Source organism: Nelumbo lutea, chromosome 7, assembly GCF_056320005.1.
Source record: "Nelumbo lutea isolate HS-2025 chromosome 7, American lotus-T2T, whole genome shotgun sequence".
NCBI classification, from domain to species: domain Eukaryota; kingdom Viridiplantae; phylum Streptophyta; class Magnoliopsida; order Proteales; family Nelumbonaceae; genus Nelumbo; species Nelumbo lutea.
In genome coordinates this window covers 48,885,679-48,902,568 of record NC_142690.1, presented here as the reverse complement: position 1 = coordinate 48,902,568, position 16,890 = coordinate 48,885,679, and the positions used below count along the sequence as shown (strand labels likewise).

Genomic DNA, 16,890 nt, shown 5'->3' with positions numbered 1-16,890 from the left:
CAGCTCGATTCTGATTTGAAGCTCGAAATTGTAAGTTGTGCTCAGATTTCTGGGTTATTTTTTTGGTGTTTTTGGACTGTTGAAGTGTCCGAAATTTCTGGGTTGTTTCTGTACAGCTTTCAGCTGCCCTTTAATCTGGTTTAACCCAGAAATTTCTGGGCTGTTTTCACTCCTTCTTGGACTGTCAAAACTGCCAAAACATCCTTGTATCAAGAGCTGTGGATTGTTTCTTCTATTTGGCTGTTTTGGGGGACTGTACGGACTGCTCTTGAGGCCTTTTTTTCTTTTTTGACAATGGGGTCGTCTCTATTGCCCACACTGTGTTTGTAAAAAGGCATTTTCAGCAATACCGATTGGTATTCACTCTTCTTGGCTATTTCTTTGGTGATTACCTTGAAGTCCCAGATTTGAAAAGGAACTTTGGTTGAGTGCACAGTGCCTAGAAGCTTCTATTCTTGAAGGCCGAACCAATCTGTTTTGGTGACTCGTGTAGAAGTTTCTGCTTCAGTCTTGGTTCTCACAACTTTCGGGTGTAGTTTGGCCTTGTGTATTGCCTTCTTGAGGTCGGTTGAACTCAGTCCTTGCTCGTCCTCATTCAGTATACTTGTAGAAGTCATCTGAAATCATATTTGAAGTGTTTACATGATGTACTCCTCAGAGTTTGAAAACAAGAATGGTGCTGAATATGGACTGGTTCAGGGGACTCCAAGTGATTCTTTATTGACTATGACCACAGTCAAACTAGATGGAACTAATTATCTGGCATGGTCACAATCAGTAAAGATTTATGCATGTAGTAGAGGAAAGTGGGGGTGAAGGGATAGGAAATCCATCATATGGACGCCCAAAGATTGAGGAATAAAGGGGGCGAATTTCAAAAAATTTTCTCTCCCTTCAACTGGGAATCGAATTCCCTATTTAGAAAATCATATTTTCAAGGATCATTCTTGAACCATAAACTGAACTAGATCTGAACCAAAAGGAGTAGGGAGAGATAATACCTGATACAGAGAAATAATATCTCTCAATGGAGGTGTTCACGCCCAAGGTAGGATCCAAAATCTGCTCCCACTGAAGATGGCACAGCGCAGGGTGGAGCAAAATCAGCAGTGTTCTTCCAAAAGAACTTGATCCTTCTCAAGAATCACCTGGACGGCTTGTGAATACAACTCCCACCAATCTTTTCTCCAAAAGATTGGAATCAAGATCCAATCTTGATTTCTCCCAAGGAATGGAGATCGAACTGCTGTAGGCGGCGGTTGTAGGAAGGAGGCGGCAAGAGAGTATTTGCAGGGTGCAGAATTCTCTCTTCTGTGATTTTAGCTCTGAAGACAAGACTATTGCCGGTGGTTGTCTGTTGTGTCTAAAGGCTGCCGCCCCCTCTTCCTTTATAGACTTAAAGGGATCAGCTCCTAATCCCATTAGGAGTTGCTAACCCAAATCATATCTGGATTAGAAGTCCCTTTAAGATAAGGGATAACCCTTATCTTATCTGCAGATTAGATCAGCCATCTCCTAATCTAATTAGGAAGTTTCCAGATCTAAATCTTATTCAGATCTTGGACTCTCTAAGTGGATAGGGTGTGGGCCCAATCCTATCAGCTAATCTTATCTTAGAATTCGCCCCTTAAGTGACTAATCAAATTAGCCCAGTTTGAAATGGGCTTAAGGCCCATTTAGGATTATGTATTCATTTAGCCTTCCAAACTGCTGCCCAGTTGGGCTTCCTTGTATGGCGTGGGACCCAAACATTGATCTACACATCAGCCACATGGGTTCAGCCCAGCCTTTGTTACAAGGCCTGGCCGAATACACTGTTATGGACAGTGCACCCCCTGAAACCCATCAGATGGGTTCTATGGGCCCAACACTTATCCTAAGTGGTCCTTGGGCCAAGCCACCTTGTAACACCTAGGGACTGTGGGCAGATGCAAAATTAGCCCATCAGGTATTATCCTCAATGGTCTTACACTTAACCTCTCAGCCCATAATGATCATACACTGCCCGACAAGAGAGGACCTCTCCCTCGGCTGCAAGGAACAGTGTTGCACTCTCTCAAGTATGGATCCCGGGAATTAAAACCTTTTGCGAATCATTTCAAAACCATAATGTATATACTTTTATATCTCATATAAAATATATTTTGCAAAACAAATCTCAACGATTGAAATCGGCTGCCAGCAGTCTTGGTTTCCATCAGTGAGAGTGCATCCCTGATCATTACCTTTGTCCGACAAAGGGGCTGATCCTGTCACTATGATCACCCACTCAGATGAATTCTCAGACTGTCCCAACATACCCAGGTTTTGACCCCCGCTAAGGATCTCACTGATTGGTACATCAAAGACAGCCTAATCCGACACCTAGTGTAGTATCAGAATCGAGTCTAGGAGTCAGGTGTAACTTTCCAGTTTTGCCCATCAATCTCCAAGGTCCAGGGCAATACTGGAAATCTGGTCCAGTTCAAAGATTCAATTAATCCCACACTGTATGTGCCTAGGGTCTCACCCCGGTAGCTGAGACAAGCCACCCCAACCGACTTGGTGGCACCACAATGTCAGCCTTGTCAGGATAGGTCTCCCCAGACCGACCCACTGGCTGTGAACATTCTAAACTAACACAAGTCTCATAAAGTGTCCAGTTTAAGGGTATTACACAGAAACATACCAAGGGAACATGAATCAAATATGCACTTTTATTCATTTACAATAAACTCATAAAGTACATCATTTTGATTGAAGCTAAGGGCATACAAAACTGTCTAATAGGGGTTCATTTCTAGGAGCAAGAAGGCTCCCCCAGAAGATGATCCATCCTATGAGAAGTGGATGCAAGAAAATTACACAGTCATTGGGTAGCTTGTGAACTCAATGCAGCCACAAATTAGCCAATACTACCTATGGATGAATTCAGCAAAGGAAATTTGGGATAGTGTTGCAGAAACCTATTCCCAAAAACTCAATGTGGCCAGAGCATATAAATTGAGAAGTGATGTAAAGAATTTAAGGCAAGGGGAGAAACCTCTAGCTGTATATTTCTCAACCCTGAAGTCTCTATGGCAAGAGATTGACCTAATAGAAGCTGTAACTTGAGACACCACCAATGATGCAGAGACCTATAGAAAATTGGTTGAAAGGAGCAGGGTGTTTGAGTTCTTAACCGAACTAAACCCAGAATATGATATCACAGAACAGAATATTCTGTCTAAGGAGTTTGTCTCATTGCCACAAGCTTATGCATTGGTGAGTAGTGAAGAGAGCAGAAGGGTCGTCCAGGTTCAAGGGGCTGATATTAGTGATCACTTTGCGAATATGGGGGTTAAACCTAAAGGGAGTGCTGGAACTTTTGGTGGCACAGGAAAGAAAGAAGTTATATGTGAGTACTGCAAGAAGTCGAAGTACACCAAAGACAAGTGCTGGAAATTACATCATAATATTGTTCCCATTCTGTTTCAAAAAAAATATGATAGTAAAAGATCAGGAAGTGCAAATGTAGTTGTCGGGCCAGATAGTGACAAATACTATACTGAAGAGATGTCTACTTGTGCACAGTTGGCAGCCATGAGAGCAGAATATGAAAAGTTTGGGAAGATGATCAGTCAGCTGAGTGATATGACTTCTCCTTCCAACCCTTCAGGAAATTCTGCTTCTTCTACATTTGCTCACTCAGGTATATGGTCTTCTACCAATCATGCAACCACTTCAAGTAATCTCAAGATCCCTTGGATTATTGACTTAGGTGCTTCTGACCATATGACCAACCTTTCTACCTTGTTTGTTTCATATGACTTGCTTCCTGGACATGATAAAATCACTTTAGCTGATGGTTCACTTGCCCCTATCTCTGGTAAGGGAACCATCAAGGCTACGGATTCCTTGTTCCTACCTTCTGCCCTTCATGTACCTAAACTAAATACAAATTTATTGTCTGTAAGTAGTTTAACAAAGTCACTAAACTGTTATGTGACCTTTTTCCCTTCCTACTATGTTTTTCAAGGATCTGGAGTCTCAGAAGGTGATTGGGAGTTGCCATGAGGCGAACGGAATATACCTGCTTGATACTCTGGGACAATGCACTGATCATCATGGGAATGTTGCTCTCGGATCTATTTCTTCAGAGTCTATTAGTCAGATTATGTTGTGTCATCGTCGTTTTGGTCATCTGTCTTTTTTTGCCTTGAGTCATCTATTCCCTGAACTGTTTAAGGAAATTAGTTTGTCCAGTCTTCATTGTGAGTCTTGTGAGTTATCAAAGCATTGTAGAAACAATTATCCTTTGAGCAATAAAAGATCTTCTTTTCCCTTTAATATTGTGCACTCTGATGTGTGGGGGCCTTACCACTTACCCTCCATGGGTGGCTACAAATATTTTATCCTGTTTATTGATGATTTTTCTCGGTTCACTTGGATATTCCTGCTGAAATCCCGTGATGAAGTTCCAAGGCTTGTAAGACAATTCCATGAATTTGTTCTAACTCAATTTAATACAAGGATTAAAATTTTCAGATCTGACAATGCAAAAGAATATTTTGAGAAGAACCTATCCTGCTATCTCTCTGACATTGGGGTTATTCATCAAATCTCCTGTGTTAGGACCCTAGAACAGAATAGAGTTGCTGAAAGGAAAATTAGGCATATTGTTGAAGTTGCAAGAAGCATGTTATTTGCCTCACATGTTCCTACAAGGTTTTGGGGTGATGCTGTTCTTACTGCTACCTACCTTATAAACCGTATGCCATCCAGGGTTTTGGGGTTTAAGTCTCCCTTCAATCTCCTTCATCCGGACAATGACCCTTTTCCTGTTCCTCTTCGTGTCTTTGGCTGCACCTGTTATGTACATGTTCCAAGTGTCCAAAGGCATAAATTTGAACCCAAAGCTCAAAAGTGTATCTTCCTTGGTTATTCCCCCACACAGAAGGGTTACTGTTGTTTTAATCCAAAGACTGGCACTCGGTATGTCTCAATGGATGTCACCTTTGATGACCTTTCTCCCTTTTATGGTTCCTCTCCAGAAGGACATTGTCCATAGGGAGAGGATTTGTCATAGGTGTTTGCTCTTCCTCTTCCTCTCCCAGTTGAGACTTTTGATGTGTCTGCTTCTCCTTCAAATGTATCAAGGGTGGGTCAGTCATTCCATTCTCCCTGTCCCAGTGCTTTTCAACCTCTACCTCCTCGTCCTATCCTCAATCCCAAGGTGTATCAAAGGCAATGATCCAGAAATGTACAGGTTGTTTCTCCTACAACACATGAGCCTCATACACTTCCAGTCACAGATGAGACAACAGGTACAGTTTCAGCACCTTTGGGGTCATCCTTCCCTGACCTTGATATTCCCATTGCTGTTAGGAAAGGAAAACGGAAGTGCACTGCACACTGCATTTCCAAGCACCTTTCTTATAGATTGCTTTCACCTTCATACTTTGCTTATCTCTCTTCTGTTGCTTCTAACCCTATTCCCAGGTCTGTGTCAGAAGCTCTTAAGATTCCATAATGGAGGGGTGCTATGAGATCTGAAATCAATGCCCTACACAAGAATGACACATGGGAAGTGGTGGATTTGCTTAAAGGGAAGGATCCAGTCTGTTGCAAGTGGGTCTTTGCTATCAAATACCGAGTTGATGGCACCATTGAAAGGTACAAGGTCAGGCTGGTTGCAAAAAGCTATACACTGACATATGGGATTGATTATTTGGAGACCTTTGCACCTGTTGCCAAGATGACATCTGTGAGGGTTGTTCTATCTTTAGCTGCTCACTTTGACTGGCCCCTTTATCAATTGGATGTGAACAATGCATTTCTGAATGGTGAATTACATGAGGAGGCTTATATGTCTCTTCCTCCAGGGATGTATAGAACTGATATGAAAGGGAAGGTATGCAAGTTGAAGAAATCCCTTTATGGACTAAAACGGTCCCCTAGAGCATGGTTTGAGAGATTTAGAACAGCACTTGTTAACTTTGGTTATGTGCAGACACAGTCCGATCATACTCTTTTTGTGAAGAGGAGTGGACCTCTGGTAGTATACCTCATTGTGTATGTAGATGATATTGTAGTGACTGGTAATGATGTTTCAGGAATTCATGATCTAAAATCTTTTCTCCATACAGACTTTGAGATTAAAGATTTGGGGGAATTGAGATACTTACTTGGCATACAAGTGGCTCGATCCAAGGATGGGATTCTTATCTCCCAAAGGAAGTATGTTCTTGACTTGCTCTCTAAAACTGGAAAGATGGGTGCTAGACCAGTTGCTACTCCTATTGATATGAGTCATAAACTCTCTGCCTCAGATGGGACATTGTTAAAACAAAGGAATCTTTCAGAGACTTCTTGAGAAACTTTTGTACCTATGCATGACTCGGCCAGATATTGCATATGCTGTCAGTTTCATTAGCCAATTCATGCATGCTCCCCGAGACACTCATATGGCAGCAACAGAGCGAATCCTATGTTATTTAAAGGGCTCCCCAGGAAAGGGAATTCTGTTTGCCAAGCATGGTCATATGAAACTTGAAGCCTACACCGATGCTACTGGGCCGGAAACATTGATGACAGAAGATCTACTTCTGGGTATTGCAGCTTGGTGGTTGGTAATGTTGTTTCTTGGAGAAGCAAGAAACAATCGTTGTTGCTCGGTCTTCCGCTGAAGCAAAATACAGGGCCATGGCACATGGAGTTTCTGAATTATTATGGCTAAAATCATTGATGGAGGAACTTGGGGTTGAACATGACAAGCCAATGATGTTGTACTGTGATAATCAGGCTGCCATCAACATTGCTCACAACCCAGTGCAACATGATAGAACTAAGCATATTGAAGTTGATCGACATTTCATTAGGGAAAGGGTCTCTTCGGGTGAAGTATATCTTCCTTTCATCACATCTGAAAGACAGTTGGCAGATTTTCTCACCAAAGGCATTCCCAAGGCAAAACTTCAGCATGATACTAGCAAGCTTGGCATGATTGATGTAGAGAAGATGGGCCAAATGGCCCATAGGCTGTTTATTCTTTCTTGTTATTTATGTTTTTCTGTAATGGGCCTTATTCTGGGCCCGTCCTGTCTATATTAAGTTCTTTGTAAATTCTTGCCCAACTAAGGGCCTCCTTGTAATTATTCAAATCTATCTTAATAAAATAGTGTTAGGGTGCTGAGAGAGTGTAGGTTCGAAACTCTCATTCTCAGACCCTCATTGCCGAACTCTCAAGCTCTCCTCTCTTCAGTTTTCTTCAATTGACATCTATGCTCAGCTTGAGGGGGAGTGTAGAGAAGATGGGCCGAATGGCCCATAGGCTGTTTATTCTTTCTTATTATTTATGTTTTTCTATAATGGGCCTTATTCTGGGCCCATCCTATCTATATTATGTTCTTCGTAAATTCTTGCCCAACTAAGGGCCTCCTTGTAATTATTCAAATCTGTCTTAATAAAATACTGTTAGGGTGTTGAGAGAGAATTAGGTTTGAAACTCTCACTCTCAAGGTCTACTCTCTTCAGTTTTCTTCAAAGTCTACATGAAGCTGCCTCCTGGCTTCAAAGACAAAGAAAAACCAGGATCAGTGTGTAAATTGAAGAAGTCTCTATATGGGTTAAAACAATCTCCCAGGGCATGGTTCACTCGATTCAGCATAGTTATGAAAAGATTTGGATACACACAAGGACAGGCAGATCACACCCTATTCATAAAACAGCCAAGGGATGGAAAAAAATCAATCTTGATTGTGTATGTTGGTGAAATGGTAATCACGGGTGATGACAATGATGAGATTACGAATCTCAAGGGCCTACTACAATCTGAGTTCAAAGTTAAGGATCTTGGAAAACTTCAGTATTTCCTTGGGATGGAAATTGCTAGAAGCAAAACTGGTATTTTCATTTCTCAAAGAAAATACATCCTAGATCTGTTGAAGGAAACCGGGAAGCTTGGTTGTCGTCTAGCCAGCACTCCACTGGAGAAGAATTGGAAGCATAAGATCTCTGAGAATGATCCTCCAGCTAACAAAGAGAGATATCAACATCTTGTGGGAAATCTAATCTATCTATCACTTACTAGGCCCGATATTGCCTATAGTGTTAGCATAGTTAGTCAGTTTATGCATGCTCCAATCGAGAGACATCAGTGTGCTATTGATTAGATCCTTAGATATTTGAAAGGAACTCCTGGCAAGGGTATTGTTCAAGAAAAGTGATAACCGGTTAGTTGAGGGATTTGCAGATGCTGATTGGGCTGGTTCGGTTAAGGACATTAAGTCTACTACAGGATATTGTACAAAGGTTTGGGGGATTGTTGTTACATGGCGAAGTAAGAAGCAAACTGTTGTGTCCAGAAGTAGTGCAGAAGCAAAATACAGGGCAATTGCACAAGGGATTTGTGAGTTAATATGGCTTGAACGACTACTGTCAGACTTAAATGTTCCACTTGATAGTCCAATGAAACTGTGTAGTGACAGTAAGTCAGCAATAGCAATTGTACACAACCCTATTCAACATGATCGAATGAAGCATGTTCGCATTGACAGAAATTTCATCAAATCAGAGATCGAAAGTGGAAAAAATTGTCTATCCTATGTGCCATCTGGATTACAGGAAGCAGACATCCTCACTAAACCATTACTTAGGGTCAGGTTTGAGACAAATGTATCCAAACTGGGAATGATTGATATACATTCACCAGCTTGAGGGGGAGTGTTGGAAAAGGATGACGAGGATTATTCCTTGTGGAATCCAAGTCAAAATCTTTCCTATTTTTTTTTAGTTATTTATTTTCTTATTTAGGCTGTGATTATTTTCCTTTTTTAGGCTGTGATTTAGTTTCCTTTTTTTTCTTTAGGCTAAATTAGTCGGTTAGTTTCCTAGAATAGCTCCTAGATTGATTCTTAGAAGTTGTATATATTTGTACAGATCTTCTCAATGAAATTAGAACAGAAATCTTCAACCATTTGTTTCTGTTTTCATATTATACATTTGGTCTTTATAAAGTTTTAATGAAATCATGTTATTTATCAAATAAATAAATAAATAAATAAATAAATAAATAAAAATAATCTCCTCTTTATATGGCATGAAGGGTAGAGAAGTACAAAGAAACAAACTTCTCCCGCTAAGATTACTCACTTCATGACACAACTTGTAGATCCTGGAGGCGTTTTGGACATAGGAATGGTTCTCATATGCTTGATTACATATCCCTTAGCTGTTGCTAGGAGCCTAGGAACATATAGTTTCTAGTTTATGTGGCTCCATGAAATTTGATAACCAAGGATGTACATAAGGTTTTTCTGCTCCCACTTTGAATATGTCATATCATTAGTCCCAGGCTGTTTAAAGAATCTCTGTCTTAAAATTCAAGAAAAAAACATCATGAATATTCCCCTAAATCTGAAACTTCTCAGAATCTAGGACATGGTTGACCATATGGTTTGACACCATCTGTATGGCCAATGACATCAACAGGGCTTGCAATGATGTACAATGAGTAGAAGGCTCCTTTTCTATTTCCTGCTCTGATACTAAAGCTGTGTTTGCTTGTGTTGCAAAATGCAACGTATTATAGTAAATGAAAACAGGTGTGAAAACCATGAAAGTAAATCTGGTTCAGCCATGCACTGGTGTTTGTACTCATCTTGTTTGTTTGTTTAGGCTCAGTTTGGAAGGAGTAAAAATACAAATATGTAGAGTGCAAAACCATGTATTTTGTATTATTTAGTATGTATTTGTACTGGACATATTTGTATTTGTACTCCTTCCAAATGGAGCATCAGGGAACAAATATGGGTAAATTTTTCCACCCATTTGTTTAGACAAAAGAAATAACAGAGAAAACAAAATTTCAATAGAAAATGTCCACAAGTCATTGACTAATTTACATCAATCACGGGTTGTTAAATTTACATCAATTTTGAGAGAACATGAATTTCAATGCATGTTTATATTCTTTTTCAAGGGAAACTTGTATCTCAAACAAATAGACACAAAACTGAACCAGAATGCACATTTCCATTGGTTCAGTGTTTTCATCACAGAAAAATGTAAATTACAAATATTAATATATCTTGAATGGAGAAGGGAAAGAAAAGTGGAAAAGAGAAGATAATAGGAGAATAAAATGGAGATTTTGATGAAAGTGCAGATAGATCTTGGTTGTCTAGTCAATCTCATTATATGATAAATAATGAATTTACATTATTTTTTTTCTATATTCAACTATTGCATTATAGCACACTTTTTTTTTTCTGATTCATTTGATATAATATAATTTTATTAGCAATAAAAAAAAGATTGGCTTACAAGGTCAGCACAACCATTGCAGGATATTGGATGGTTGAAATCTGTAACAAACTTGCCAATTCTCATTAAGGGGGTGATCACAGCAGAAGATGGTATATCATGGATTCAGTGGATCCACATTTATCTCATCATTTTTTTAATACTATTCATTATTTCATCATCATCATCATCTAAGCCTTGTCCCAACTATATGGGGTCGGCTACATGAATCTAACTTCACCATTCCATTATGTTCAATGCTATATGTGGAAAAATAAAGAGGAAGAGAAGAAGAAATGAAGAGGGAGAGAAGAAGAAATGCTTCTGTACTGATAATGTGTTGAAAGAACATGTTGAGCATACAGCTTAAATAGAAAAATATACAAGAGACAAACTCCTAGGATCTCTCTCAATTACTCCTAGAATCTCTCTCAATTAGGGATTGATTAAATCTTTCCCTTAATCCTAGGATATGACTTTCCTAAATTTATTCAAATCTGTGATCAATCAAATCAAATTTGTAATCAATCAAATCATTCTAAATTTGCAGAAAATCATATCTTTCTTAATTTGCTGCAAATCATATCTTGCCGACACTATATCCATTGTTAAACTATGGTCACTTAAATAATTTCTTATTACTTCCACACAAATTCAGTCTTCCCTAGCTCTTCTAGCCCCTTCAACTTGTGACAGGTCACTTTTTTCTAACAGGTGCTGTAGACGGCCTTCTATGAACGTGACCAAATCATCTTAATCTATTTTCTCTCATTTTGTAACCTACTAGGGCTACTCCTAGGTTCCTTCTTATGACTTCATTTCTAACCTTATCCCTTCTATTTTTACTAGTCATCAATCTAAGCATTCACATTTTCTACCACTCATTTTTTTACATGTTGTTTCTTTACTACCCAACACTTTGCTCCATACAACACAGCTGACCTTACAATTGTTTTATAGACTTTCCTTTTAGCCGAAGTTGTACTCGCGTATCACATAAGACTCCGTATGCATCCTTCATTTTGTCTATCATGCTATAATTTTATGGGTGACATCCTTCCTCAATCTCTCCTTTGCTATGAATTATTGAACCAAGATAATAGAAGAGGTCACATTGAGTTATCTCTTGGTCTCCAATCCTAAGTGTACCTTGATTTGCAGTCTTATTATTATTTATTAAACTTGCATTGCATATATTCTATTTTAGTCCTTACTTTAAAACCTATTGTTTCTAATGCAATTGTCCATAAACATAATTTTGCGTCTAATCTCATTGGTTTCATGAAAGAATACCATGTCATCAGCAAACACTTGGCACCGTGGGACCTCCTTTTGAATGTGTTTAGTCAATTCATCTATGATTAGCACAAATAAATAAGGACTAAGTGTTGAACCTTGGTGAAGACCCACTGTAACTATTGAAAGCTTGTATTTTCCTAAGTATAGTACTGCAGGGGTACTATTGTACTTTTACCCTTTTATTTTTTAGTTGTTGTCGCCCTAGTATATATAACAAAATAGCTGGCGCCTCCAGCATGCTTTTTGACTCTCAATCTTTTCCCTTCTCTTCTGCTCTCTCTCTTCTCTCTATCCTCTCTCTTCTCCTCTTCTCTTCCAACACTGCACTGATAACATGGTATCAAAGCAGGACTGTTAGATCCAAAATGTTTGCTGAAATAGGGCTGTCGAATGAGAGTAGAAGAGGAAGAGAAGAGGAACAGAAATGAAATGGGCGGCAGTAAATCACATCGGCCAGCCCTAATCTATTATATATAAAGGCATTACATAATGTTACATGAATGGACAAGACTGCCCCTGATTAGTGATGGGACACCTAGTCGAAATAAACATTAAGTAAGATTAGGCCCAGTAACAAGGCCCACTAACTAATGACTTAAGACCCAACAAAAGGTAAACATACAAACTAAGACAGCCGAACCAACACTCCCCCTCAAGCTAAGCATGGATGTCAATCATGTTTAGCTTGCCAAGTAAGTCCACGAATTTCACTGTAGCTAGCCCTTTAGTCAGAACATCTGCAATCTGCATCTCGGAGGGAGTATAAGGAATGCAGAGTTCTCCTGAGACAATTCTTTCTCTAACAAAGTGACGGTCTATCTCAATATGTTTTGTTCTATCATGTTGCACTGGGTTATTTGCAAAGTTGATGGCTGCCTTGTTGTCACAATACAACCTGAGAGGGCACTCAATCTTTATTCCAAGTTCACCAAGCAGGATCTTCAGCCATAAGAGTTCAGCAACACCATGAGCCATAGCTCGGTACTCAGCCTCTGCACGAGATCTTGCAACCACATTCTGTTTTTTACTCCTCCATGTAACTAAATTTCCTCCAACAAAGGTACAGTACCCAGAGGTAGACTTCCTGTCCCCAACAAAGCCAGCCCAATCTACATCAGTATATCCTTCAACTTCAATTTTACTGTTTTTCCTGAACAGAATCCCTTTCCCCAGGCAAGACTTCAAATATCTGAGGATCCTTCCACAGCTTTCATGCGAGGGATCTTAGGAGTGTGCATGAACTGACTGACAACATGTACAGCATAAGCAATGTCAGGGCGAGTAAGGGACAGGTAAATCAACTTCCCCACCAGCTTTTGGTATCTTTCCTTATCAGGGTAGTCCTCTCCTACTAACACCTGTAGACCATGCTTCTGTTCTATTGGAGTATCGGTTGGCCTACACCCCATCATGCCTGTCTCTTGAAGAAGATCAATGATGTATTTCCGCTGACATATATAGATGCCCTCTTTGGATCTTGCAACTTCAATCCCAAGAAAGTATCTCAGTTGGCCCAGATCTTTGATCTCAAATTCAGCAAACAAAAACTCCTTTAGTCTTTTAATCTCTTCCTGATCATTCCCTGTAATTACCATATCATCCACATAGACAATAAGTGCCGTAAGTTTGCCATTTCTCTTCCTTGTGAATAGGGTATGATCTGCTCCACTTTGAGTGTAACCCCCTTTCTTCATGACTCCACATAGCTTCTCAAACCAAGCTCGAGGGGACTGCTTAAGGCCGTAAAGGGCCTTTCTCAGTCTACATACCTTCTTGCCAAAGACATAACCTGGTGGAGGATCCATGAACACCTCTTCATGCAGGTCGTCATTCAAGAAAGCATTCTTCATGTCCAACTGATGTAGCTCCCATGAGAAATTTGCAGCTAAAGATAATAGAACTCGGATTGTGTTGAGTTTTGCCACCGGAGCAAAAGTTTCTTTGTAGTCAATCCCTTCTTTTTGAGTAAACCCTTTTGCTACCAGTCTAGCCTTGTACCTCTCAATGGATCCATCATCTCTGTGCTTCACAGTGAACACCCACTTGCATCCAACAGTACCTTTCCCTTCTGGTAGATCCACCAATTCCCAAGTCCTTGCTTTCATTAAGGCTTTCATTTCTTCATCCATAGCCTCTTTCCATTTTGGGTCAGATACTGCCTCAGTATACCTGGTAGGAACATGCACAGAAGATAGAGCAGACACAAAAGAACAATAACGAGGAGACAACTGTGAGTAAGACACAAAATCAGCAATGGGGTATTTGATAGTACAAGAACGAGTAGACTTACGAAGGGCAATAGGAAGATCTAAGTCAGAGGAACTGATAGGATTACCTTGAGTTTCTGAGACAGGTTGATCCGAGTCCAATTGGTCGCTGTCATGAGTTAGAGGACCCTTCTTCCTTCTGTTGTAGGTGATTCTGATATCTCTTTGCAGCTTGCCGGAGTCTTCAGTAATATTTGCAACATCACTAGTAGTAGCTGGTACAATGGGAGCCTCACTAGATTCACCCGGGATACCACAACTAGGTGGATCAGGAGGAGAAGATGGAAGACCTGAGGTCGAGAGAGGTACAAAGAATGGGGAAACAGAAGAATCCTCTTCCATCCCACTAGTCTCCCCCTGAAGAGGATTCTGGGAAGAGTGAAAATAGGATTGAGACTCAAAGAATACCGCATCCTTTGTGACATATTTCTTCTTATTGACTGGATCATAACACTTGTATCCCTTTTGAGTAGGGGAGTACCCCAAAAAGATTCCCTTTGTAGCCCTAGGATCCAATTTGGTCTTCTTCGGATCCTTGACATGTATAAAGCATACACAACCAAAGACTCTCGGTGGAAGAAAAAAGTCAGGAAGATGGGGGCAAAGAACAGAGAAAGGAGTTTTCATCCCCAATACCTTGGATGGCATTCGATTTATTAGATATGATGCAGTAAGGATTGCTTGAGACCAATAGCTTTTAGGAACTTTGTGCTGAAATAGTAAGGCTCGAGCAGTCTCCAATAGGTGCCTGTTCTTGCGCTCAGCAACCCCATTCTGTTGGGGGGTACTAGCACAAGATGACCGATGAATCATTCCAGCATCCTCCATAAACAGATTCAAGGACCTTTCAAAATATTATGCAGCATTATCTGACCTGAATTGTTTGACCTTCGTACCAAATTGTGTTTCAATCATTTTGCAAAATGTCATGGTTACCCGCGGCACTTCCTCTCGTGCTTTTAATAAGTATATCCATGTGCATCGAGAATAGTGATCAATAAAGCTGATAAAATATCGAAAGCCATCAACAGAAATAATGGGAGAAGGACCCCAAACATCAGAGTGGACTAAGTCAAAAGAAGCTCGAATTTCATTACTTGAAGTTGAATAAACAGTTCTACATTGCTTTGATAGTTGACAGACTTCACAAACTAACTCTTGACTTGAAACACTTTTGAATAGTTCTGGAAACAACACTTCCAATGATGAAAAAGGTAAATGACCTAGCCTAGCATGCCATAGATGTAACCTAGCTATTGACTCCACATTGGACTGACTACACGTAGCAGATGTTTGCAAGGCCGAACTGATGTCTGCATTAAGGTAGTAGAGACCTCCACAGTCATGACCACTCCCAATCGTTCTCTTCGTCAAACTGTCCTGGAAGATACAGTGAGTAGGAAAAAAGGTTATGCTACAATTCAAATTTTTGGTATGCTTGGAAACAGATAAGAGATTTGAAGAAAGATTGGGAACATGCAAGACAGATTTTAGTGAGAGGTCCTTGCTTAGGTCAACCACTCCCTTCCCAGAGATGGTAGAGAGAGAACCATCAGCAACCCTCATTTTATCTTGGCCAAACATTAAATGATAGGAAGAAAATAGAGAAGACATGTGTGTCATGTGGTCAGTTGCACCAGAATCAATAATCCAAGAGGCAAGATCAATAGAACTAGTAGCACTAAAGGCAGAGACAATACCTGATCTGGCAAGGGAGGAGGATGGAAGAGAATTGGTCCTTAGACGGGCTAGGGCCCGGCTAAGTACCTCTACCTCATCGGCAATCAAACCCAAGGACTCGGTTCGAGGGGAATTAGAAGTCTGTCCCATGGAAGAGGAAGTAACTATAGATGTGTGTTTTGAACCATCATCACTTTGACCCATAGCCAAATTCACACTTGCAGATTGACCCTTCTGATGCTTCTTATCTTTCCTCAATGCAGCTGGCTTCAGATGCGGATGGAGAACCCAACAGGTCTCTTTCACATGCCTTTCCCCTCCACAGTGGGTGCACTTCAGATGTCTCTTGTCAGAGTACCTGTTTCCCCTTTGATTTGTAGAGATTAGGGCCAAATGCTCCACAGGCTATTCAGCTAGCTTTGTTTGAGTATCAACCTGCATCTCTTTTCTTCTCACCTCTTCATTCCTCACAAGGTAGTAGACATGATGTAAGTCTGGCATTTCATCCCTTCCCAGAATTTGGGATCTTATGCTCTCATATATAGGATCTAGGTCAGCAAGTAACTTAAATGCTCTACCCTCTTCAATTTGTTTGTCATGCTTCTCTTTGTCTCCAGCACTCTCCCAATCAATGATAAGGTGGTGATCTAACTCTTCCCATAGTCCTTCTAGTGTAGCAAAATATGTTGCAACACTCATATCTCCTTGCCTCAAAGCAGCAATATCTTGATTCAATCTGTAAACTCTGGCATTATTCTTTTTCTGCCCATAGGTTTTAGAAACCTTTTCCCATATCTTGGCAACCGTGGAAAAATGTTGAACAGTCCTGGCTACTCTTGGAGTCATTGAGGCAAGTAGCCAGGACATAACTGTAGCATTCTCTTTGCGCCAAGTTCCATATTCAGCACTTCCCACTTCTGGTTCCTTCTTCTGCCCGTCTAAGTAACCAGTGAGTTCACGGGATGTGATGAAAAGCATGGCTGAGACAGACCATTCCCTGAAGTTGTACTCATCCAACAACACACTTGTGATCTGTAGGCTATGCAGATTTGGATTCTCCAGATTAGGAGACCTCCCATAAGCCCTAACATCTCTAGAAGACACTTCCCCGGATATCGAAGACATCTTCACTTACTTGTAAGTGTCAAGACTGTAACTGCAATGTATAGAGAACTGTTTCACACTTACGGAACTTGCTGCACTGTGAACTCAGTCCTGAGAACCAGACACAGAGCTGAAACACTGCACACTGTGCCCAAGTTACTGCTGTCACCGAGTACTACACTGCAACTTGCTGTGTTGGCTTCTACTGTGTGCTAAACACTGCTGCCGCTGGTTATCACTTCACCCACGAACAGTTCTAGGACTGCTGAAATCAGTC

General features: G+C 40.4%; 1 protein-coding gene across 3 annotated transcripts in view; it reads left to right on the top strand.

The window, feature by feature from the left end:
- LOC148846305 (peroxisomal (S)-2-hydroxyacid oxidase GLO4-like) overlaps nucleotides 1-16,890 on the top strand; it is a 124,247-nt gene that overhangs the window by 66,970 nt on the left and 40,387 nt on the right. For all 3 annotated transcript variants that reach the window (XM_088955001.1, XM_088955002.1, XM_088955003.1), the window contains one exon: nucleotides 10,307-10,376. In XM_088955001.1, the coding sequence (XP_088811127.1) occupies nucleotides 10,307-10,376 (70 nt within the window). The remainder of the gene's footprint in view (nucleotides 1-10,306; nucleotides 10,377-16,890) is intronic.